Source organism: Echinococcus granulosus (assembly GCF_000524195.1).
Source record: "Echinococcus granulosus chromosome Unknown EG_S00015, whole genome shotgun sequence".
NCBI classification, from domain to species: domain Eukaryota; kingdom Metazoa; phylum Platyhelminthes; class Cestoda; order Cyclophyllidea; family Taeniidae; genus Echinococcus; species Echinococcus granulosus.
Genome location: NW_020170395.1, coordinates 55,921 through 81,049, shown reverse-complemented (window position 1 = coordinate 81,049; position 25,129 = coordinate 55,921). Strand labels below are relative to the sequence as shown.

Here is a 25,129-nt window from a genome sequence, read left to right as displayed (position 1 = left end):
CAACAGCCATATCTCTATTTGTTGCTAAATCTTAATGCGACGGAAGAATGATGCGTGCTACAAATGGGAAAATCAGTGACGTCCTATAAGGGAGGGCGTAAAGACGATATCTACCTTCGGCAAGTGCCTCACTCCCGTGCTATGCAAGAATGCCATTAACCAATGAAACGGCTCTAGCTTTGAACTATCCAGAAAGGTTGATTGTATTATTGCCTACAGTAGCTGTTGGGAAATGTCAAATAATTGAACGCGCTATGTCTTTTCTCCCTCTCCACTGGCTGGATAGAAGCCAGATGGGTATTGGCCTGGGTAACACTGAAGTGAGAACAATGTGGAAAGGATTAATAGATGCGAAACCTTATTTTCACTGGGCTATTTTAAAACCCATCTTTTATTACACGAATCCGTTTTTGGCCTGCTGTTTTCATGACTAGCGACGGACAGGTTTGATAACTGGCGCATTCTCCCCTCCTCTAGTACAATTCCAAAACAGGACGAAATTCCAACTTTACCGAACTTATCAAGTGTGTTCAGTGATCTTGCGGTCAGATATCCTCTCAGCTGCACTCAAAGTCAGCGACTGGTGCAACTGGTCCGTGCTTGTTTTTCTTACAGAACCAACCACGCTGTGGTGACCGACGCAGAAGGCTAACCTAAATGGAAGCGCTGGGGCCGACGGTCAGGAGGAGAGGGGGCTATGTAGCACTTTGCTTATTTGTTTAACTCGTCATTTTTGTTTCGCGACCCTTTTGTACGTTGGCTATCGCAGTTCTCGCCTAGTATTATGTCTTCCTCTGCCTTTAAAAAAAAAGGATTGGGGCGTTAAAGTGCTATGTTTCACTTCTTATGCATAAACTATTTCCGAATTCGAGACTTATATTGGGGTAAAACGTTTCTTGGCTGAAGAATGGTCGTGCAATTGGTCTTCATTTTATCTTGAATAGACATGCATAAAGTGATTTATTCCAAACATAGCTTCTTCTAACATCAATCATATAATAAGATTTAAAATGACCTTTAAATTGTTGAGTCCCTCTTTCCTTAACATCCAAGTTTGACGCAGATAATTTACCACGCGTTTCATGTCGTGCTGTACATCTGCGATGTAAAAATCACATCATATGCTTGGGAAATAAACGCTAGAGTTAAACATTCGTTTCCATGAGTAATCTAACTACCCTCCTTCATCTGTTGCATCACTCTGCATTTCACCTTATTAACACTTAAAAGCAGAAAAGGTTAATTTTTGAAGATACTTTGGGTGTTAAAATTTGTAAAAGTGTTATTCTCCTAACTGGGGAGCCCAAGTCGATGGCGACCAGTGGCATATTTTCACAGTGATGAGTGATGTAAGTAAAGTCGTATCATGGATGTAGAAAAAATAAACACAATTCTTTCAAATTATTTATCTAGATTAGATATGCTCTAGTCAAGTCATACTACATCTCTTATGCCATTAGGGTGCCTCCGTAGTTGCAACAATCGTGATGATGGTTGGCTAAAGAGGTTCACAATTGCTAGTGTGTTTCTTAGGGCTCACATCAGCCAGTTGACGGAAGCTATCCATATCGAATGTCAAAAAGCATTACAAATAACCAAAAATAGACAGAAATGTCTACTTAAAACAAATTAATAAGCTTTGCAGACAGTGCATACTCGCACCTTAGTATGCATAGAGTTGGCCTTTGTTAACTGGTTTTTTTCGTATTTCTTCCCATTAAGAAAGCAAACAAGAATTTGCGTTGTCTTCTCTTGTCTCGAACAAAAAATCCTCAGACAGAACTGCACAATATGTATACTTTCCTTAAGTAAAATGTAAGTCATCCATTGTAATGCTAAAGGCGCCCTTGAAGTGGGATTATGATGGAATAAAATCTTGAAGTACCGATAGTAAGATGAGAGCCATGCGCAGCCTCTGTCAAAACTAAATGAGAGCAGAATAGATGGCTGCGCCGTAGTATATCCAAGCACCAAGGCTTTACATTATGATGCATATCGTAGTTTAACGGGATCGAGGCTCTAGGTATTCAAACGTTTCGGGATTTATGCTCTCAGAAGTTACATTATCGCTGTTCTACTAGACGGAAGATTTATAAACAGTATGATTTATACAGTGATATTGTTCAAGCTCACACACAATGAAGTGAACTTTTAGAGTCATCAGTCAGCACAATCAGCTAAAAAATTTACAAAAAAGATTACCTCAGCCAACCAACTGGCATTCTTCAGGTTCTCACAAAACGTGGGGCAGCAGATCATTTAATTCCATAGAATCTTCATGATTTTACTAAACAAAGGGTGGATAAAATCAGTGATAAAATATCAAAAGTGTTTCCGTACCCCATTAGCTAGATTTCACCACTGGGCAAATGGTTCTACAAAATTTTGGAAAACTGGCTGACCACAAATGTAACATCACGTGGACCTTCTCAGTCTGGTGGTCATAGACGTGCTGCTGGTCCTCCAAGCGTGACTTTCAAATTGACATATACCACAGCTTCTACGAAAGTTAGTCATTCCACTTCGAATAAGCAGATACGGAGGCAAAAGGGATTGAGCTGACTAATTCACAAGAGAAAGAAGTGAATTTATACACTTACTTAACCAAAATATTTCAGTCGCTCATTCACACGTACATGTTTACTGCAATGCGATGGTCCACATCACTAGTGACGCACGCTTATCCACGAATGGAATGAGCCACACATGTATAAGCGAATCAGAGAGGGTGAATAAGTGATTCGACGGGCCAAAGACGGACCACTAAAAGTACACACAAACATGTGTGCCAAAGAGTCATAAAATCTGGGGCAGAATTCTCGTTTAGATATGGCAACAGAAGGAAACCTAAGATTTAGTTTAGTGTGAAGGATACAATTGCCTAATAAAGTTACAAGGGCAACAATGAAAGGCAGAACTATCAAAATAGTACTTTCCTGATCTAGCTATCATCCCTGGTTTCACCAAAGGGAAGCAAAAAAGTTAGACAAGCAAAAGAAATCTCCTACTAAAAGTGTGGTTAAGTGGCACTCTGCATTAGCACAATTTACAATGGAGGCCTAAATTCATTCATGCTACTTTTAATGAGGCATGTAAAACGACTGCTTGATAGATCGCAAAACGCGTAAGGCATCACATAAAGTTCTGCTAACAGTTTATAATTATCAAAATTAAAGCGAGTTCACCATTCACTGGATCAGAGAGGTTAAAATGACAGTGGAGATGTAAAGCACATAGATGAGGCGCACACATGAAACAGGAGGGAGGAAAAGAGAGGGAGAAAGAAGCCATGTTCAAACAAGACAACAAGTGCTCTTCGACCGCCGATCTTTTGATTTCCCTTTCACTGGAGGAAGCTGCTTGTTTATTTGGCGCACCAAATCATAGAAAACCTAGGATGTGGAGAAAAAGGTAGGAGAATGTCATCAAACGTGGTGGGTTAAAGAGATAAAAGGCCTTATAATTGCCCAGGAGTCATAGATATGAACATATTCTGGTGTAAACACGACCTTTAACCATTGTACCATCATTGAAGGTAATTAAAAGGAATACAAACAATCTCAAAGTATATGACTGTGAAGAACGGTGATCCTATCGATACAACAGATTAAACCACATTGATTAAGTGATAAGGACTGCTAACGCAAGAACTTAAGACTAGTTAACAATGTTTTTGGAAAAGATCATAACGATTTTAGATGTGTATTGAAGAAGTAGTGACAAGGAACACACCTCAGAAACGTTAATCTTTGATTTCGCGCTCGTTTCCATAAATGAACAATTCCATTGCCGTGCGAGCTTCTGGCCTTCCTCCTTACCAACTGCTCTTTCATCCTCTAGATCACATTTATTCCCAACAAGGACAATTGGGACATTTTCAGTATCCTTAACACGAACTATATGTTCACGAAGATCAACAAGATCAAATAGACTGGGAAGAGAGGTAATTGAGTATGTTAAAATAAAGCCTTGACCATTCTTCATGTACAGATCTCGCATCGCTGTAAATTGTTCCTACGAGAATAATGACGACTGCGTCAAGGACTTACAGTGCCAGCAGTATCTAGTATTTCGAGAATGCATTGTTCGTTGTCGACTTCTACCTTTTTCCTGTAGCTGTCCTCAATTGTCGGATCATACTTTTCCACGAATATTCCCTGGACGAACTGTACGGTCAAAGCGCTCTTCCCCACACCTCCACTACCGAGAACTACAAGTTTATACTCCCTCATTCGGAGCACCTCGCTCAAAAGGTCACACGGATCTGAAAAGCGCACAAACTCGGCTAACGTGTAAAACAAGCCTCTTAAGCCACTTTAAACCTAATTGAATACCAAAAAATATGCAAAAAAATCAAAATTTGGAATTACTTTTTGTTTTAATGGAAAAAGATACAGTGGTTAGTTGAGTTTAGAATGCCTGGTTTAAAAAGCATATGAGTTTATGGCAGATCCCTACCAAGTTACTGCCTCCTCGACTATGGAAATGTTTTTCTCATAAGTGCTATCACAAAAGCAGCTCAAGGGAACCAATAGGGAACCGCTTTCACTTCTGAGACGCGGTAATGTACCCAAGGATTGTTTCTTGCAGCCAACTCATGCACCCTCTCTCCGACAGTATAAAAAAAAATAACCCCAAGCACACAAGCATTCTGCGACCCCTAGACCATTTCTCCATTAATTATGCCTTTACGCCCTTCGAACAGAGCCCACACCCATGCTCTGACACAAAGTAACAAATGGGCCACGATCACCGAAATCAGTCCGCCGAAGTCACTCAGCCAGCACAGGGCACCCACACTTACTTCAATTAACTCAAATGAGTTGTACCCGTGCCGTGCTCAGCATACCGAAACCGCACAAGTGTGCAACTCACTAGAACTACTTCCATATCTTGGTCATCATATGGAACAGATGGCCAGATTCTACCGTAGGAAACCTAGTAACTACTGGGTTATACAGAACGACACCCGAATCCACTTGGAAACACCCCAAATTTTGAGTGAGAGGCTCTTTTGTCAATACCAAGATAACAGAAATGAAAGCCTTTTCCATTACGTTGCCGACACCAGTGAAGTGGGCGCCTCCGCCACTCCAAGCACATCCACAAGCACCCGAGCTGATGCACGCACTTCGGGCGGGGCGGTGGGCGCCATAAAGAGACGAAGTATTTCGCCACCACAGAATCCCGCAGTGATCATCGAGAGCGCCGTAACCATCTCATTCACGTGGGCCCTCTGCAGCGCGATTAGGAGACTGAACCGTCGCTCCTCAATCTCACCCAACTTCTCCGCTCCCTCTGTTCGCCCTGTCTTTACTTCGGTGCACTTGAGGAGGTCAAAAGCAAGCAACGGGGCGCCGGAAATATTACCGAAAAGGTCGCCCACAGCCGCAGTTATGGCACGTCGATGAGCGTAAGCGACCGCCTTCTCATCGGTGTCGGTGAGACTCCCGACGAAAGCTATCCGAGTCTCAGCACAGATGTGAGCCGTGCGAACCATTTCTGCTTGCCGCTTACCAAGTGGCCGACAGGCGAGATGGTGAGCATGGGGTCGGGTGGGACGACCAATTAGCGGAGGACATTCTGGATCGCCCTCCGACAGCACTTCTACGGCCCCCTTTGAGTACATTGGACTCTAAGAAAGGAATGGAGTGATAACAAACGGGTAAAAGAGCATTGAACCATGTTGCCTATTCTGCCAGACGACTGTATCGCTCCCAATACCTTCCTTGTGCTGCTACTAGGTTAATATCGAGCTGTCTCCGCCTTGTAACGGTTTTCTGGAATAATTTCAACGCTAGAGAATCGTCAGGAAATCAAGATTACCGGTTGTTTTTCAAAAAAGGTGTTTCCAGAAGTAAATTTCAAGCGTATGCCTTTGATAGAAAAAGCAAAAAAAAAACTGATTATGATTTTTAAAGGCAATGACCAGTGTTCAAAGCGCCAGATGGCATTCCAGTCAAACGAAGGCTTAATTTTACGTTTATAATAAGGAATAACACCCTAAAGGCACTGTAGGTAATGGTATGGGAAAAGCATGTCTTATCCATTCCTAATGTCTGGCACATAGGTCGCGGACCACCCCACACATCCCTAATCAAGGTAGTCGGCAGCAGTGATAGTGGTGGTGAGTGCGTGCACGCATGAAACAACGTGTGATGTTGCTTGTGAATGAAAGCGTAAGTGTACAGGAGAATCCAAGTGCAAAATGGGGATGAGACCTTCAACAGTAAGGGATCTGGATAGCGCAAACGTGTAAAGATTGCAATGGCCATCTTGAACGCGGTGATCCCGTTACTACCCAACAGCATACAAGCCATCTCCATGATGATTTAGCGTGTTAAACACCTGACCGACGTACAACTTATTCAAAAATGAACACAAGCATTCGCGAAAACATCCAATTACGATAAGGATATCAAGACAACCAGACTGGCATAAGATGGTTAAGCCATACCGGTAAACTTTTCCTTGTGAGAACTGCTTTCCAGGTGGTTAAACCCTGGGATAGGTTCCAAATATAACAAAAAAAACTGCCAAAAAGTATATACAGCTTGCGATCCATGAAATCAGCTTTTACTCTTGATAAACTATGAGTCCCGGTTTTACCTGGACGCAGTTTGCAACCAAACCACAAAAAACACTTGCGAGAATAAAAATATTGAAAATGAAAAGTTTTTGAGTCCTTCGGTTCCAAATGTCGTGAGACGCGAATAGAATAACGCAAAATACAAACAAACTTGCACCCTTTGGCTAAGATTTTGTAATGGTATTACAGTTTGCATTGACGCCTCGCCAAAAAGAATTCGAAAGCGTTTCACCAAAAAACAACTGTGAGATGATGCGAATAACATAACAGATATTCGAACTACGAATTTATAAAAGCATACAACGATCACTTGGAAACGAGGACCAGGGTGCAAAAAAATCGTACCCTAAAATGACGGAGGGTGGACCGACCGCCAGAGGGTGGATATTAAAACTAGACATTCTTCGTATTACACTTCCACCTTATATTGGCTTTGATATGGGAATTTAGACGCAACTAGAAGCACAGCTGAAGCTCGGCTCCACTCAATCAGAGCCGTAGCTGTAGTCGTATGCAATGAAGGCGTGGATAAAGTTAATCAAAGAGTCGATTAAAATATGGCCGATGACTCATGCTTCCAAGTCCACCGGGTCAAGCCACACAGGCAACGTGGCCTGAAAATTTCCACCGGTGCTGTCAACACACACCAGTAGTCAAGGAAAGGAGCGGTCTTTTCAGCAAGCAATCCCCACTATGAAGGCGTTGCCCAACCTTAACAATCAGGTAAACAGTGAAGACACTTAACCTCGGACAATTCCCTGTGAATATTTTCAGCTCTTCTGGTGCGTGTGGATACTGACCACCATTGCGCTTTTAAAAACCATCGAAAAAAGGCAAAATTCTTTCCAACTTCATACAAGCGTTTCGTTGCAGCACCAGCGTAGCAGGTCATGCAGCTCCAAACACCAACTTTAAGGTGGCCAACGAGTGTCTACAGTACGGCAATGGCTGGGACGAGGATGATGCATTCAAACTAGGCTATGGATAAATCATTTGTTAAATGAGATTAGCATTGTACACCTCAAGTCGAGGTGACTGCGTTCAGAATACATGACCACTTTAGTTCGCAACGAAACGCGAGGGTAAATTATAAAATAACAAATCTAGACGAAGAAGTCACCAATACCTCGTGATTTGGGCAAGAAATTCGCAAACACAGACAGCAAGTGCAGATGCATCATTAGAAAGTTACGGTATTACATAATTATCGTCAAGTTAAATGGCAGCAGTTAGAAATCAACAATAAAAAGTTGGCTTAGTGAAGTGGTGGTTCTGTGATGGAACAGTATCATAGCAACACCCACAAATAAATAAAACAAATGCATACCAAGAGTCGTCTTATGGGATGAGGGATAAACTTTATTCGATGACACAATTCGAGTTAAAAGCCGATGAAGCACACACAAAAATGGAAGGTAAACAAGGTTGTCAATTAACGATTACTTGATGATAGCGTCATTGGGGAAGTGAAACTGAAAAGCTAGTAAACTGAGGAGAGCATGCACGCGGAGAGATGATTAAAAGTGGAGATTAAAGAGAAAGATCGTTTGATTGCCTTGACAGTTTACTAAAGCTAAAATGCATGCAAGCAGAGTCAACGTGAGTGAGAGAGCGAGATAGGATGGCAAAGGAAAGCGATGACGATTTTAGAGTCGATTAGTATTAATGGTAATAGTATGGCGCATTGGACGTGAGGAATTCCGCCTTGCTTGGATCGGCCAGGATCCGATGCAATACATCCCCCATTCGCCCGCTCGCCAGCTTAGATTTCGGCCACCGGGAGTCCGTAGCGCTGCGCCAAGCTCAGCGATTCGGCAGCAACGGCGGCGTTGTTGGCAGGAGCAGTGCGGCGTGGAGGAAGAACCGGGGCTGCAGCAGCAGCATCAGCACCGCCAGCGGGACGGGTGATTGCCATGCCCACTGCCTCATCGTAGCCCGGTGGAGGGTGCTCACCGCTAGCCACAGCTGCAGCCGACGTCGTCTGGCGTGGTTGTGGGGGCTCCGTAGCAGCATTAAGCGCATCCAAGGCAGCCGCGACCTGCAAAACACCAATTGAGTGGCTGAAACTGCTGCTCAAGTAAGGAACCTAGTTGATCACTATCTGCGACCGCAACCATCCTGAAACGTTATCGAGTTTAACAAATAAAATGCAAGTAAAAGGACGTACTTTCCCTCCGCCAGGTAAAATAAACGTATTTTGAATTTGATTCACATCTAAATTCTGATATTACTCACTAAATAGCTATCACCTTTAGCGGGAAAAACTTGAAACTTTATTGAACTATGTAGTTCGATGAGATGCTAGAAGAAATAATGGGATGCGTTATTCCTTGATGACAGTAAAGATACGACTCATGCCTAAACTCACAAGTGAATTTTGTCTTCCTTCGGTGAGCGAAAGAAACCAGTCTGTTATGTAATGGTGGCATAAATTTGAATTTCATTGAGGTGTTGGTATTTCAACCGCGCATATTTTATGATCACCAAACATTTCCTAATAATTTGAACTGTGAATTAATGCGACATAATGACGTGTTTCCATCTAGGAAGCTGACTGGCTATGCAGCGAAGAACAAGGACAATCACTTGGGAGTTGAAATGGCCCTAACAATTGCGCCAAGGAGGAACAGGAGTTTACCATACACCAGCAGCACAAACTCATCTTTGCCAATTTCTCAGTATGAAGACAGAGGTACCTATCGTACAGCCTTCTACTAGCGGATTGTCAAGTTTAGACACTGGTATTGGTGAGACAGGTTCAAAAGGCTCAACTGTAACCACAAGAAATGAGGAAACCTCTGAAGTAATCCGTTAAAAGGACAACGACAGTTGAAAACAAGAGGTGTTTAGTTTTAGTACCTATTAAAGTAACTACTTTGACTTACATAATCTTAGGTAGTATAACATCTAATGTTATGAACTTCCTTTTCCCAATACTATGTAAGAGAATTATAGCCTTCCCTAAAATAATAATTTGAACTCATGAATACCTTGTGTGGACAAAAAACAGAATCGTTAACAGCAGGAATTTCGTCAAAACAGCCAAAGCATCAAAATCACACAAGATTAGAGACAATTTGGTTCAGGAAACTGCAGAAGAAATCTAACCAGTTGGGTGAAAAGACGGCAATATTGGTGTGACACTGTTGCCTTCAGCAAACACGCGAGTATTCAACCCCAGAAAGTGAATATAGAATGCTATGATTCACGAATCAGTGAAAGCTTTACCTTATGTTAAACACATTTGTGCTGATATTTGATTTAGAACGCATTTTTCATGCCCTCTTAAGAGCAAAACATCATTTCACAATATATTTCCCATCCATCTGTTGCATAAAAACAGAGTACTAGAAGAGGATTCTACAAGTTTTAAAGAGCTTTCGATAAATATACGTTTAATTTAATTTTAGAGGTTGTTGAGGATCATCAAGTTACACTGGTGGGGGAAATGATGTAAATTTCGACCTATTCTTGTTGTATTTTGATTACACATCCATACCTCTGGGAACCTCAACAGCAGGCCGGCTACTTTGCAGCAATCTCCACGACAGAGGTGTAATTCATGGCTTACCAATGACAGAAAAACCGAAAAGGTGAAAGGCGAAAAGGGGATACACTCATCTTTCCACAGTTATGCTAATCACAGCCCACACAAATTCCAGCCCCACCCCCGCGTTCCCACCTACATATACACGGATTTGAACAGAGAACCTAAGAAAACGAGTGAACAAACACGTATAAATCACACGTCCATGTGTGTGTGTGTGTGCGCAAGATTTACTTGATCACGCTCCTGTTGGTGATCCGAGGGCGGATCGGGAAGCACGAAGGGCCCATTGTCGTCCATGGCGATGTTTGCACCAGCAGGGGCAGCAACCGGAACGGCGGAAGTCGTCATGGTAATGGCACCAGTAGCAGCCGGAGCGGGAGCAGCCGCGGGAGCGACCATCGCGGGCTGGGCGCCAGAGCCCGAAAGCGGGGTAGCTGGTTGAGCCAGAGACTGGAAGTAGTTTGCGGGCTGGACCATCATCTGCTGAGGATAACAAAAAAATGAGCACGCCTGGACAGAGACAGATGAGAGCGGAGACTTACCTGCTGAGCAGCATCGGTTTGAACCATCACTTGACTTGGAGCGGGAGCGCCTGCGGTCGGTATCATCATTTGTTGGTTGCCTGAAGGAAAGGAGGAAAAAGGATAGGTTCCAGTTATCAATATACCATTTAGCACTCCCTTTTGGACGGACGAAAACTGAAGTTGGTTCTTGTTTCCAGCCTGAGGTTTATGAAGAAGGTAGGATTTACTCGGAAGAGCCCAGGTAGAAAACCATGCTTCCTTGCTGAGCACACTTATAGACCAAAGTAAAAAAATGTTTCGAGCACATCTTCCTCTTTGAGGAAAATTAACGCACTCATCTTTACTCAAGGGCAATATTTCGTAACAAATTGTAATCGTTGCAAGACGGACATAAGAGTGATTAATAAAATAGCTACATCACACATCAATTTAAATGCATTACAATGGAGAAGAAAGTGTGCTTCACTTTTCCATACTACCACTCAGCGTCCGCTGTTAAATGCATAAACAAATCAAAGATCACATCGTTACCTAATTGAACAGATAGCTAGATAAGGCACCAGCATCACTTGGTGGTTGCCCGAGCGAAGGAGGTAAAAGAGAGGAATTATTTGCTAATCTGCCAATATGGACAGATAGCTCTCCTCTGTCCGACACTCAATTATCTGCTAGCGTTCAGGGGTATGATTAAAATTGTCTTGAGACTTATTTCAAATCAGCTTATTTGGTGACGTAGCTATTAAAAACGGTTTATTTTATGGTTGAAATGCATTGAAGAGGGGTTATGCGGAAAAGTCATTTAATCAAATTCATTCACTACTATGGCATAATGCTAACTCCTAACTCTTTCAGCAGTGTTGCACATATGATCCAAATAAGTTGTTTCTGGCAATACCTTTCAAGCTCTTGCCAAATCTTAATTTTTATAAGGGAAGCAAGCAATGTTAGGAAACAATAAGGGTAATATTAAGTGCGCATGACAGCACATCTCCGGGATTTTTCAATCACAAGTTCCATAGATCCCACACCCGCCTTGTAAACCATCTCCAGATTTTACCCCGATCTTCCTATTTTTTCGAGTAAACTACAAGGATCCCTCGAAATTACCAGTATTTTTGGATGACGCTAGGTGTCTGACGGTCCGAGCGTCGGTTACAACATTGACCTCTCCTGTATACAATACTTGATGCCTGAAAAACTACCATCCCACTTTGGAGCCGTTTTGATACCATTTGATTGATAACGAAGTGCAACTGTGGAAGGATGCCTGATTCGATGAATAAATCAGCATATGGTTGAACAGGGAGAAAGGGGAGGATAGATAGAGAGACAGGAAGGCGGGTTAGTGAGATAAAATAGGTAATTTGCAGAGCTATGTCAGCCATGAATCAAAAGATTCGTGAAAGAGGGAGAAGTGGGATAGATGGAGGTAAATGAGTGAATAGATAAGCCGAAAGGAAAAAGATAGAGAGATCGAGGAAGCCAACTCATTGGATAGATAGACTAAAAAGTAGGTGCAGAGCTAGTCTCAGGGACAGGCTAAATGAACAGATAGACATACACTCGACAAGTGAATAGAGAATATATGAGGCTGGACAGATAATAGGCAAATGAAGATATGAACAACTGGAGGAACGGTTACCTTGTTGGACCATGTTGGGCATGGCACTTTGACTGTTAAAGTCCATGGTAAAGTTGGGCTGCGAGGCGAGCATGTTGCTGGGCGGGCCCATGGGCACGCCATTATAGCGCATTGCCTTGCCCGTTGTCACCATTGTCTGGTAGCCGTAAGGTGCTCCGTTGTACGCTGGCTGCGAGGTCTGGCGTATCAGGGTTCCACCCACCACCCGTCCTTCAGAGGAGAAGCAGACAGATCGAGGAGGTCAGTCCAAAGCGTTTAGACAATATTTGCCCAACTTCACAAGTGTCGGTCTACTCAGATAAAAACTAGTGATAACAGACTTGGGAACGATACCAGTTCTTTAGCACCCAATGCTTTTGGTGCATCAGGACCTCAAGTATTCAAATTATTCAACAATGTTGATACACCCCCACATCTTATTAGCGCATTTGGAAAGTAACTGCAGTCCCATATTAGTGGCAGCACGGTGGGATATACCCTCGCAAAGAATATGCTAGCTACATTGAAACCATGGGTAGCAGTGCATATAAATCACCCCACAAATAGTCAATACCAATGTTTTTAATAGGACGAGATCTGGATTGAAATTTTTCTGCAGAAGAGTGAGCATTTTGCTAAATGCAAATATATAATATATTTTCTTCACTGTATCGAATAGAGCGAATTGCAGATAAAAGACATGAATCACAATAAGGTCATAAATACTCACAAACTGCACCATGTTACCACAATTTTTAAATGAATCTTCATTTTAGGCAAGTGCCCTCACAAAAGAAACAACCAGCATCTAAAAAGGGACTTGTTGGAACCAACACACTGTTCGATGTGAAGTAATAAAAGGTACTGCTGGCCGCGATCCAGAAGTATTAGTAGTCTTATCGTTTTCGTACGACGTTGATCAGCACCTGATAAGCATAAATAAGAACGAAACGACGACACTGGTGGCATGAACGATGGCTTGTCGGTAGAGGAAGCAGTAAAGCGGACAATGGTAAAATGACATCTGCTTTACGTATGCTGTTTACAGTCCGGCACTAATCGGCCTGTGGCGTGGAGTCCTGTTAATGCCACCTGAGGTATTTGATGGTGAAGCTAATTCTAACAATTTAGATGACACTTCGGTGCCAGTGTTGAAAATTCACTTTAAAAGAACAACAACTCCCATTTCTCAGAATAAATGCCTCACAAAAGCACCACTAAAGGAAGACGTGCACTACGGGCAGCTGATTAGAGGAAGGTTTACAATAGAAGAGCTAGTTGAATAACACTGACCTTTAGTAGTCATTCTAAAGTCAATTTCTGTTCAATAATCAATGCTAGAAAAGGACTAGATCTGAACGGATAGAAGTCATATTTAAGAGTTGAATACAATATTGCCGCAATCTCATTGATCCAAAACCAATATCTGACGACATTAAACCCTTTTCCTTTGCTGCTTTTAAGCAGATTTACCTACGCAAATTAACTAGTGTAGCAAATTTATTCATAACAGAAGATTTCCTAGCTTTTACCAATGCTCCCCTAACAGAAAATCCAACATTTAGGAACCCCGTCACTATCACGGATAAAATAAAAAGTGGTTATTACTTGTTCGTTATCCACATCCCATAGCCAACTGCGATTCGCCGGAGAAATTGTAGTAGTCGAAGCAGAAGCATGATCACGGCGAGGGGTCAGAAATAGATGACACTTTTTCAAGGCACACTTGACTACGATTCAGCTACCATGGCGTAATTCTAGACTGGCACGCCTTATAATAATCTTGGGAATAACCCGGCCACAATCTAATAAATGGTTTAGGTGGCATTCATAGAGTTATTAGGATAACAGTGGCACGCACCAGAAGGAATGACAACATCAGGGAGATCAAGTGTTCCATCTCCACGCATGCCCAATGTGCCATCGGAGAATTTGTGGGCAGAGAAAGGAGGGCGGTGGATGCTGGCGGTGTGTTCTGCGAATGGATCATCAGCGACTTCCTTGCCCCCGATGTAGTGCCAGAGGTTGGCGGAGAAGAGCTTACTGTTACCGTAGCTGCCGCTGCCAGCACCGCTGACGCTCATGCCACCGCCAGAGCCGTTGGTCATGCAGTGGTGGTGGCGATAGGCATGACGCCGTCGGCACACCACTATGATACCCACAAGGAAGAGTACAGGGATGAGCAGACCAAAGGCCAGTGCAACAATGAAGGTGATCCCGAAGTACTGCGCCCAAGTGTACGTTGCGGTCGAGGGCTTCACCGGTTTGGGTTCCAATTCTTGAGGTGCAGAGGGAAGAAAAGGATCAGAGCATTAACCACCTCAAGAATCGTCGCATTTAGTGGATCCAGAAGTTTGTTTACATCGCCAATTTGCAAGCAATACAATTTCTTGAAGATAGCTTCAGTTCTGCTGCTGATATACCAGAGGACTAAGCATGAAATACCACGTTCTAGACCAAAAAGTGATTTTAACACTTTAAACAAGAAATAGCACAGTAGGTAACGCGCCAGTGGATGTTCTAAGTCATCATCGATGCAGGTAACTTTTACACTGGCAGTTTGAAATACATTGAAGACATTGTCATTACAGAGACAAACATATCGGAGATGAAGTTGTAGTGCAAACAAGGATAGGGGCAGGGAATAAGTCAGTTGTCAATGCCCAAGCCATCAACAATGCAGACAAATTTCAGTCAGCAATTTGCAAGGAATGTTTTAACGCTTTCAAAGCGATCCTTGTTCTGGATTTACAAAGGTACAGATATGCAAAACCCCTTATTTTAGATCCAAAGCCGATTCTACCACTGCTCAAACAAGAATAGGAAAAGTAATAATTCCACCGGGGCACGAATAAGCTACCGACAATACAGATCTCTATCAATCCAGCAGTTTACGTTAAACACTTCAATACCTTGAAGATGGCTCAAATTCTGCCATTGTGGAGTACCAGGTATGGCAAAGGATCACCAGCGATAGGCAAAAAGTGATTAAGTTCCCTGAAGGGACTTCAATTTGTTTATGCATAGCCCGAGTCTAAATGTGGATTCATCAGTTTAAACAGCACTATTTTCGTAAGCAGCAGATGCTTTGCCTTAGCAAAATCTCATCTACCAATTCCAGAGCTAGTTCGCTTGCCACATTGTCCGTTTTTCCTATCCGACGAAGTCTATCGTGTTAAAAAACTACCGACTTTCCATCCTATGTTCCGTGATCCACTATTGCCGATAATTGCTTTCAATCCTCAAAACGCCACCAAAGTACGCTTTCCTAAAATCTCTCCACCGAACTCATTATGATTAAGTGCGCGTAAGTTAATGTTTTGATCGCTATTTACGGACTTTATCTGGGCGACTACGGACATTCAATAAACGAATAAATTATTTGGGTAGACATATCCACGATGTTGTTTACCAGAAGTGCCTTAACGTCGCCTAAAAAAATACGCAAATCATCCTTTGATGCCCACTTTGACGCGTGCCAATTAAACGCGTCACACTCGAGAGCTCCGGTCAACTGAAATCCTCGCATTCCAGACGGCTAAATCGGTCTAGTGATTCAACCGATTAATAATTGCCTCAATGAATACTATTTGAAATAACATCACACGCTTTCTTCTAAAATTTCTCCCAAAAAGACATCAAATAAAAGTTTGGAAAATCAATTACTGGAAATAAGGTGCAGGAGGCTAAAAAATACCCAATTATATTTGATCGTCCAGAAAATATGACCGACTTTTACGCAAGAGTTAATGCACCCATAAAATGGACGAATATTTCAAAACAATGTATAAAAATTGCGCTGTTTTTCCAATCAAAAAAGTAGTGTAAATTACGCTTAAAGTATCGTCCAAACAGACCAGGTCAAACCCGTACGACAGAACTGAGTGGCACACGCAGCATGCACATCATGGATTCGACCGACACTCGCAAACAAATCAATGTGAAACAAACCATCAGATACAGCCACTTAGAAGTGTGTAAAAGGGTGGGCAGCTTTGCAATAACATGATATATCTGTTTGAGCGAATCAGCCTCCACGACCTATGCCACTGCTCGCTTAGCCCCTCCGCGACTCCAGTGCCTTATGAGTTACAGTTTGTAGAAAATCCAAGTCAAAGTAAATTAAGAGCAACGCACCGCTGCAGGGCACCGTATAGCTGGTGATATTGTCCACACAGATTCTTGCATCTGGATAGCCAGCAGGAATAACTCCCTCTAGAATAATCTAAAGAAAGAAAAAGGGAATTAAACGTCAAGACCTGATGCTATAGCTGCGTTGCTGGATGTTATAGAAAGGACGTAATGACAACCTGTAGACAATGTGGATGTAATTACTCCTAGAGCTACAGTTACGCTAACAACAGTGGTAGTTAAGCCGTAAGCAAAGAGGGCTGCGCTGAGTCACCCAAACTGGTCTACAGGCTGCTTGCGGGTGCGTGAATGGGTGTGTGATGCAGCAACCGCTAAAGAAATGGTCCAGCTCATTCACTAGGCTACACTATATTGTACAGGCTCACAATTAGTTACCAAAAATGAAAGTCTTACTCCCACAAGGCGACATGATATGGGATTTAGTCTAAAAATAACATAGAAGGAAAGAAGATATACGAAAGGGAGTGTAGTTATAAAGCGAATGCAAAAAGAGAAGTAAATAATTAGCTAGTAGTTTATGCGTTTTTCTAGGATATCCATTGAAGCTGCCTTAGTCCTTAAAACGAGCAGAATATTACGGAAACACATCAAATACTAAGACGGGAATGGGTGAAAGAGAAGATGAGTTAGTAAAGCAAGGCCAGAGATTAAAGAGGGGAGAAAGATACCAGTTGGTTAGAAGAAGCGCAGATGAGTGGTTACTTTAGTCTGTCGGTTAGGGTATCTGACTACCTGGAAATCGCTCTTCGCGGCAGAGGTCAAATCGATCTTGGCATTCTGCCAGCCCAACGTGGACCCAGTGGTTTTCCAGATGTCCTCATTAGAGCTAATGAATGAGAACTAGAGACCACTAATAAACCCACCAAACACTTGTAGGCTTCCCGGTTTTTGGATGGATAACTTGAATGCAGTCGCTGGAGTGACAGAAGAAACACACTATTAGTGATGAAGACAGGAAAGCGAGAAATGATAAGCGGAAGTAGAAGAGAGAAAGGGGAAAATCCACACAAGCAAAATGGAGCATATAACCATAAACTTAAGTAGCCCTCCTGCATCTTATGGAAACTTCGTTCAGACTTCGCGCAGCTTCATTGAAAAGCAGTCAGGATAGAAACATCGGGAAAACAAGGGTAGTTGAGGTGATAAAAAAGTCGGAATGATGAGGCTTAAATGATCTGAGCAAGTGTGCACCAAATGACTAACCAGAGGCCTAAATAACTTTCTAACACTGGTATACGAAATTAATGACAGAACTTAGAGTTCTATTTTGACTAGCTACATGGATCACAGTAAAGTTGGATAAAATACCTGAAAATCGCTTTTCACCGCAGAAGTTAAATCAACTTTGGCCTTCTGCCAACCCGAAGTGGGACCACTGGCATTCCACAGATCATCATTGGAACTATTAATAATGAGAATTTCTGTTGTCAAAAGACCCACCATACACTTGACAGCTTTCCGGTTATCGGATGGGGGACTTGAACGCAGCCACTGGATTGAAAGAAGAGTAGGGATGTCAGGAAAGAGAGCAAGGTGGAAAAGGCAAGGAAAGATAGTAAAGGAGAGATTGAGCGAGATAAATCAACACAAACACGCGACTGTCCACGCCAAAGTAACTTATTACCGAATAAACAGTGCTTCCTTATTGAATATGAGGACAATAGACTCGGAGTGCAGAGAGACAACGTCATGAACCAAGTCAGTAACAGCTTTATCGAAGCACTCCAAATGATAAGTTAAATGGGATCAAATAAAAACTGGGATGTTTGATTCGACTAATTTACTGATTACAGTGATCGAAATGTCAGGACAAGATTAATAGGAAGCAGAAAGTGAACCTAACAATAACAGTAAAAGGAATAATGGAAGAATAGTGAAACCAAGTAGGCTGAAGGAAAGAACGAACACAAAGAAAGAAATCTAAAGTAAGTGGAATAAATAGAAAAAAGAACTGGAAAAATGAAAAACAGAGTCATAGGGGAGGTTGAACAAAGTGATGTAATTTGACGAACACTGACACCAAAAGACCTGTCGAGTAACAACCCCATCCAAATACAATGAACCAGGGCAAGACAGCAGAGCTGCGACTAATACCTGAAAGTCGCTCTTCACTACGGAAGTCAGATCGACTTTGACGCCTTGCCAACCCGAAGTTGAGCCATTGGTACTCCAGAGATCATCATTGAAGCTAATAGAGAGTTGAACCTGTCATCCTAAAGACCATATAACAACCCACCAATGCCTTGACGATTTTCCAGTTTTCGGATCGGCAACCTCAATACAGCGACTAAATTCATGGAAGAAATAGGTAAGAGAAAAAATGAACAAAGATAGAAGGAAAGGGTTTGTAGGGGAGAAGGGATTGAAAGAGTTGATTCAACACAGACTCAAGTTTGCCAGTTGAGATACCCTTGACGAAGTAACTTCGCTGAAATGATCAATCTTAGCTCGTTTGTTTGGCCGAAAACAGTGAACTAGGGCCGTCAACTCTCATCTGAAAATCTGAGGCCGAAGTATTGCTTAGACTGACAGAAGTTCGTGTCCAAACGGGATTCCCAGCTATGATGTCAGTTGAAGACCACAATCGAAGGGGTTTACTGCAAAGCTCGTGGTTGGAATGAAAGCGATAAAATTACCATATGGTATGGAGTTCACCAGTTTCGGGATCAAAAAGCTTTTTACAGTTACTGAAAGAGCAAACAGGAGAGTAAGGAGGGAAAGTAAGGAGTATCAAAAGAGTCAAAAAGAAAGCAGGAGAAAGAAAACATCAAGCGACCACATTTCAAGGTTTCCAGTCACCCTCGATTAAGACGGTCACGTAATTTTGGGAACACCAATCTATCCAAACCAAGTATCTATATCAATATTTCACCATTTTCTGTAAGGTTGCGATGAGCATGAGTATGAAAAGGAACATTGGGAATCATTATATGTGAAAAAAATTCACCCCGGTCAAATCATACATATTTTTACCGAAGCGAACTAGATTAAAATTAAAATCAAAAGAGAATGAAGCTTAAAGAAAAGCCCAGTTTTCCGTATAATTCAGCAGTTACTACGGCTCTACAAAGGAAAACTAATCAGGGCCAGGAAGTTTACCTATAATCAGAAGCAATGACGAAAGAATTTTCAAAATCTGGAAGTGATAACTAGGCACGGCCTCTCGGTTAACCTCCTGAGGACACACAACTAATAGAAAGCCAGCAAAAATCGTGCAGAATACCTGGAAATCTCCCGTTGTCAGAGACGTTAGATCGATTTTGACACTTTGCCAACCTGACGTAGGGCCAGTAATATTCCAAAGCTCATCGTTGGAGCTAATGGGTTATCCAATAAGCTATCTAAGGATGGTCAAAACCCACCAAAAACTTGAAGGTTTTCCTGTTTTTGGATGGATAACTTGAACACAGTTACTGTATTAATGAGAAAAGTAGGCATTAATGAGGGGGATGTAAGTTAAGGAAAGACAAGAACAGAAGCGAGAAAAGAAAGAGGTGGGAAATGAACAATCAATCAGCATGTTGGCTACTTCACCCTCTCCAATAATTTGTTTATTCCATCTAATAATGAGCTTGAGATCCTTATTCTCACCTGAAAATCTGAGGTCGTATTACTGCCTAAGTCAACAGAAGCCCGTGTCCATACTGAATGCGCACCCTCGGTGTCGACTGAAGACCACAATTGGTTGGGTTTACTGCAAATTTGCCAGTTTAAATGAAGGCGGAAAATTACCAAATGATGTGAATTTCACCGGTGTCGGCATCACGAACATTTTTACAGTTACTAAAAGAGCAGACGGAAGAACTCAATGGGATTAAAGTTGGGGTGGAAAAAAAAGTCAAAAGATCAAAGAAGAGCAGGAGGAAGGAGGTTTGAGGAAGACAGCATCAAGCAATCCCACGTTTTAATCTTCAATACTACTTAACAGTAATAGAGCTATTTAGCGGCATGAACATCTAATCCATCCAAATCAGCATACAAGCTTCATGATTAGAGCTGCTATTTTACAAACAGGGATGTTTTTAGATTATATTGTAAGTCGCTTTATGGCTTCAGAGGAAGCCAAATCTTCCGTTTAACCAATTGAAAATGGATTCAGAAATTCAGGAAAGGCATGATTTAGGGAAAAAGTGACAATTTTTCACGAGTCGAAACTACTGATGAGGCACGACTGTCAAAGAATAGTTTGAGCATGACATTTTAGCATAATGAAGTACCGAAACATATCTCTATAAACGACAAAAATAGACAAGAAACAGAACAGAAGGAATGCCACTAGAATGGCAAGGTGACAAAGCATAACAAAAAACACAAATGTCACCGAAATAGTTTTTTAGCGGTTCTACTTAACTGCCTCTACTAGCCCATCGAAGATGATAGCAAAATTTTGACGGGTACCTGAAAATCACTCTTTGCGACGGATTCACCAGAATCCAGACTAACTACAGCCTTGGACCAAGTCGAAAAAACACTAGTTGAATTCGCCGACCACAGAGTTTCTGGTTCACTAAACAGATGAGAGCGATTAAATGAAATCCAAGGAAACTAGTTACCAGTGTTGAATCCTTTTACCTGTCGTAGGGTTCACAAATTCACTGCAGGACCTGTGGAGAGCGAAGCATAGCAGAAATGCGGCAAAGAAAGGAAAGAGAATGAAGTAAAAAGAGGGCAGAGTCAAAGGAGAAGGAGCCCAAACAAGCCGGAAAGAAGGGACAATTTAGTACGATTTTACGACACGACGTAAACTTATTAACGAAATGTAATTACACTATAAATGCTGCCTGAAAAATGTATTTGCTTCGTTTATTGGCTTGACTGACGCCATCTAAGGTGAAACAACGCTAAATACCTGAAAATCGGTCTTTGCTGCAGAAGTCAAATCGACTTTAGCATTCTGCCAATCCGACGCAGGACCAGAGGCATTCCAGAGATCGTCATTGAAGCTAACAGGGAATTGAGCGTGTTATCCTAAACTCGTCAAAAACCCACCAAACCCTTGTAGTTTTTCCACCCATCGGGTCGGGAACTTGAACGCAGCGACTAAATTAACAAAAGGGACAGAATATTATTGGGAAAAAAGGAGAGAAGATAGAGAAGTAGAAGATAGAAAAGCAGATGGTTAAACACCGACACACCATTACCCGCACTACCTTCTCAACTACCAATCCAAGGACTAATAGCACGAGAATGACGATGCTTTACGCTAAGAAATCTTTGCGACTTTAAAACCACGAAGGATGGTAAATTTCTGGTTCAACGATTAGCATTCATCACGGAATCAGAAATAAATGTAGAATCACTCTGATGACTAGAGGATTATAGATTTCCCGACAAAGTCTCTGAAACAGGTGTGGCAATAAATAATATTGAAGAAACCAAGGCGATTACAATAGATAGAAAACTACCTTCGCAAAACAAAGTAGTGCAAGTCAAATATGCTGGAATGCAAGAACAGAGTGAAGGTCCTTAAGAACACTGCATGGATTGAGAACTAAAATGATTCTGCCACGAAACCGTATGAGCACATGATTAAAAAGGACTGATGTGGGTTCAGTGGGAAAACACGAGACGGAACTGAAGGTTAGATAAATTAAAGGAATATGTTTAAAAGATGCGCATGAGGGTGCTTGAAAAGTGGTACAATGGAATAAAAAGTATCCTTTGATTAGTCAAATAAACACGTAAACTAAGGTGAGACGGTGAAGTCTCGAATAGTACCTGGAAATCGCTCTTGGCCACAGACGTCAAATCCACCTTAGTGGTTTGCCAACCCGGTGATAAATCTGTTGTGTTCCAGAGGTCATCATTAAAGCTAATGCGAAATCAAGTGTGTTATCCAAAGCGCCTCAAGTTACCCACCAGAAATTTGTTGGTTTTCCCGTTTTCGGATTAGCAACTTGAACACAGTCACTGAGGTGGCAGAAGAGATGAAGTGTTAAGAAGGATTCAAGGGCAGGAAATGAAAGGCAAAAGAAGACAGTAAGGGAGTAGGAGATTTGGCAGAAGCACACTTCTCCAAACTGGCACACTCAGGCAGGGGTCAAATTAATTTTCGTGGGAATTGCGGCCTTGCACGATTACTCAACCAAAGGCGATCATGATACATGAGCGCTAAGCAGCTCAACAGAAGGGTTTTTAAGTAAGATGTTGAAAAGGCGTAACTATAGCTAGCACCTTGTTCAAGACGCATTAAAATTCCCAAAAAATTTTAGTGACGCATACTTTCCAGTAGTTAGGGAGTCCAAAGCCACCACAAATACCTGAAAATCGTTCTTTGTCACAGAAGTCAAGTCCACCCTAGCGGTTTTCCAACCTGATGTTGGGCCAGTTGTATTCCAAATGTCCTCACTGAAGCTATTAGGAGTTAGGCGCGTTATCTAACGACCACAGAATGACCCACCAAACACTTGTGGCCTTGCCACCTTTCGGGTTGGCAACCTGGACGCAGTCGCTAAATCGATGGGAGGCAGTGGATTAGGAAAGATAGGAAAGGCACGAAAAAAGGACAGAAAACAGGTAAGAAGTGAGGACTTCAGTTTGATGGATCAAACCAGACACTCAAATAACCATTTCCTCTTGTCTCACTGAAGTTAGTAAAATTCCAAAAAAAAACCTGCACATTGATTCTAAAGAACTTTCGAACAGTGAAGATACGATGCATGAAAGGATAAAGCATTACAATGAGATAGAAGTAAAGAGATACTACAACTGAAGAGAATGAAGGTAAATCAAAACAGAAGCAAAACGAACCGACAGTAACCAGGAGAAGCATTTAAGATTGTCACGAATGTGGGTGAATGACATCGTCAAAAGTTATAAAAGATAAGTGTAATGAGTAGAGGACCTTAAAATGCAGGAAGTTAGTAATATCTGTCTGTTATGAGGGGACCAAGCTCGTGACAAATACCTGAAAATCACTCTTTGCTACAGAAGTAAGATCGACTCTGACAGTCTGCCAACCTGACGTAGAGCCAGTTATGTTCCAGAGATCATCATTGAAGCTAGCAAGGAGTTGAGTGTTATCTAAAGGTCACACGACCCACCAAAGGCTTGCCGGTTTCCTAGTTTTCGGATCGGGAACTTGAACGCAGCGACTGAGTTAACCGAAGAAATAGAGCATTAGGGAAGAATATTTAAAAGTAAAGAAACAGATAAGTAAGAAGCCAAAGATGATGATGTTATACAAGCATCCACTCCGAGACAGCTTGCTCCCCACGTTTTGCAATTAGATCTTGTCAAAAGATAATTAACAGACAAAATTAAGATATAAAAAGTGAACACCGACATTAATTGGTAGAATTTTGCGCGATCCAGAGGCAAAATAGCAACTGAAATACGGGGAAGACAAACTAATGTTACGTGGAAATATGAGAAGCAAAATGATATTGAGCGAGCTCCAAGATAGATCGTAACTGTGATGGGAATGCTACGAAGAGAAGTCGAAAAACGGAAGCCTGCACTAAAATGATTAGGAAAAGAAGTCTGCATACTGAACGCAAAAAGCCATGGATGTAAAAAGTGCCCAGATAAGTAAGGGAGATTGGTAGACAAATCAACGTGATGTCTTTAGACAAAATAGGACAGCAACATCACGAAGAATACCTGAAAGTCGCTCTTCGCTAGAGAAGTCAAATCAATTTTGGCCATCTGCCAACCTGACGTCGAACCTGTGGTGTTCCAGAGATATTGGTTGAAGCTAGCAAGACACCGAGCGTGTTACCCAATGACTACAAAACAACCCACCAATGACTTGAAGTTTGTCCAGTCACAGGATGGACTACTTGAACGCAGTCACTGGATTGATAAGAGAAACAAGGCGTTAGGAAGACGATGAAATATCAGGTAAAGAGAAGAAAGGGAAAAGAGGAAGGAATAGATCAAAAGCGGTGATTCAACATTCATAACCTTATTTGAAATGGACTTGGCGAATTTCATTACTTTTGCAAAACGTTTGTTCGGAAGAGTAGCAGCTAGTACCTGAAAATCGGTCTTCACTGAACCCTCGCCAGAATCCAAGCTAACTACGGCCTTTGACCAAGTGGATGCACCGCTTGTGGCATTTTCCGACCACAAAGTTTCTGGTTCACTAAACGCACAGAATTGTGTTAATGGAATCTTAAAAAATGGTTACCAATATTGGATCTTTTTACCAGTTTCAGGGACCACAAATTCATGGCAGGATCTGTGGGAGCAAAGTGGAATTAACATGAGAAGGGGGAGAAGGAAAACGGACGAAAAAGAGCAAAGCCAGGATTGAAGGAGAAGCACACCAAACAGACCGCTAGGGGAGCATCTACAACTCTTCTCTACTTAATGTTGGATTTTACATTGCGATGAAGCGTACTAAAGCAGTCCAAAGCCTATTACGAAAGAAAAGCCGCCCACAGTGAATAAGTAGAACAGGATTTCGAGATGAGAGAAATCTAACTGAGAATGAGAAGAATAACCAGGTAAAATTTTGAAAGCTAAATTAAGATGCGCTCTTAGATTAGCCAATCAATTGCATTTGAACTAAGGTCACGACAAATACCTGAAAATCACTCTTAGCCGCAGAAGCCAAGTCGGCTTTGACAGTTTGCCAATCTGACGTTGAACCTGTAGTATTCCAGAGATCATCATTGGAGCTATCAGAGAATGGAGCGTGTTACCAAAAGACGGCTGAACAACCCACCAAAAACTTGACGGCTTCCCAG

General features: G+C 42.0%; 2 protein-coding genes across 2 annotated transcripts in view; both read right to left on the bottom strand. All coding sequences in view use genetic code 11, as the record gives it.

Annotated features, from left to right (window-relative positions):
- Window positions 1-3,293: 3,293 nt before the first annotated feature.
- On the bottom strand, window positions 3,294-5,629 carry EGR_03026 (Ras-related protein Rap-1b; the record flags this gene model as incomplete). The annotated part of the gene is made up of 4 exons (XM_024492275.1): window positions 3,294-3,392; window positions 3,733-4,014; window positions 4,050-4,245; window positions 5,058-5,629. 4 exons carry the CDS (start codon window positions 5,627-5,629, stop codon window positions 3,294-3,296), a joined length of 1,149 nt encoding a protein of 382 aa, XP_024353201.1.
- Window positions 5,630-8,351: 2,722 nt separating this feature from the next.
- EGR_03025 (hypothetical protein) overlaps window positions 8,352-25,129 on the bottom strand; it is a gene marked incomplete at both ends in the record, with an annotated part of 33,567 nt that continues 16,789 nt past the window's right edge. The window contains 8 exons of the mRNA XM_024492274.1: window positions 8,352-8,627; window positions 10,371-10,622; window positions 10,682-10,761; window positions 12,306-12,515; window positions 14,146-14,562; window positions 16,422-16,509; window positions 17,169-17,276; window positions 17,745-17,927. Of these exons, the coding sequence (XP_024353200.1) occupies window positions 8,352-8,627; window positions 10,371-10,622; window positions 10,682-10,761; window positions 12,306-12,515; window positions 14,146-14,562; window positions 16,422-16,509; window positions 17,169-17,276; window positions 17,745-17,927 (1,614 nt within the window). The remainder of the gene's footprint in view (window positions 8,628-10,370; window positions 10,623-10,681; window positions 10,762-12,305; window positions 12,516-14,145; window positions 14,563-16,421; window positions 16,510-17,168; window positions 17,277-17,744; window positions 17,928-25,129) is intronic.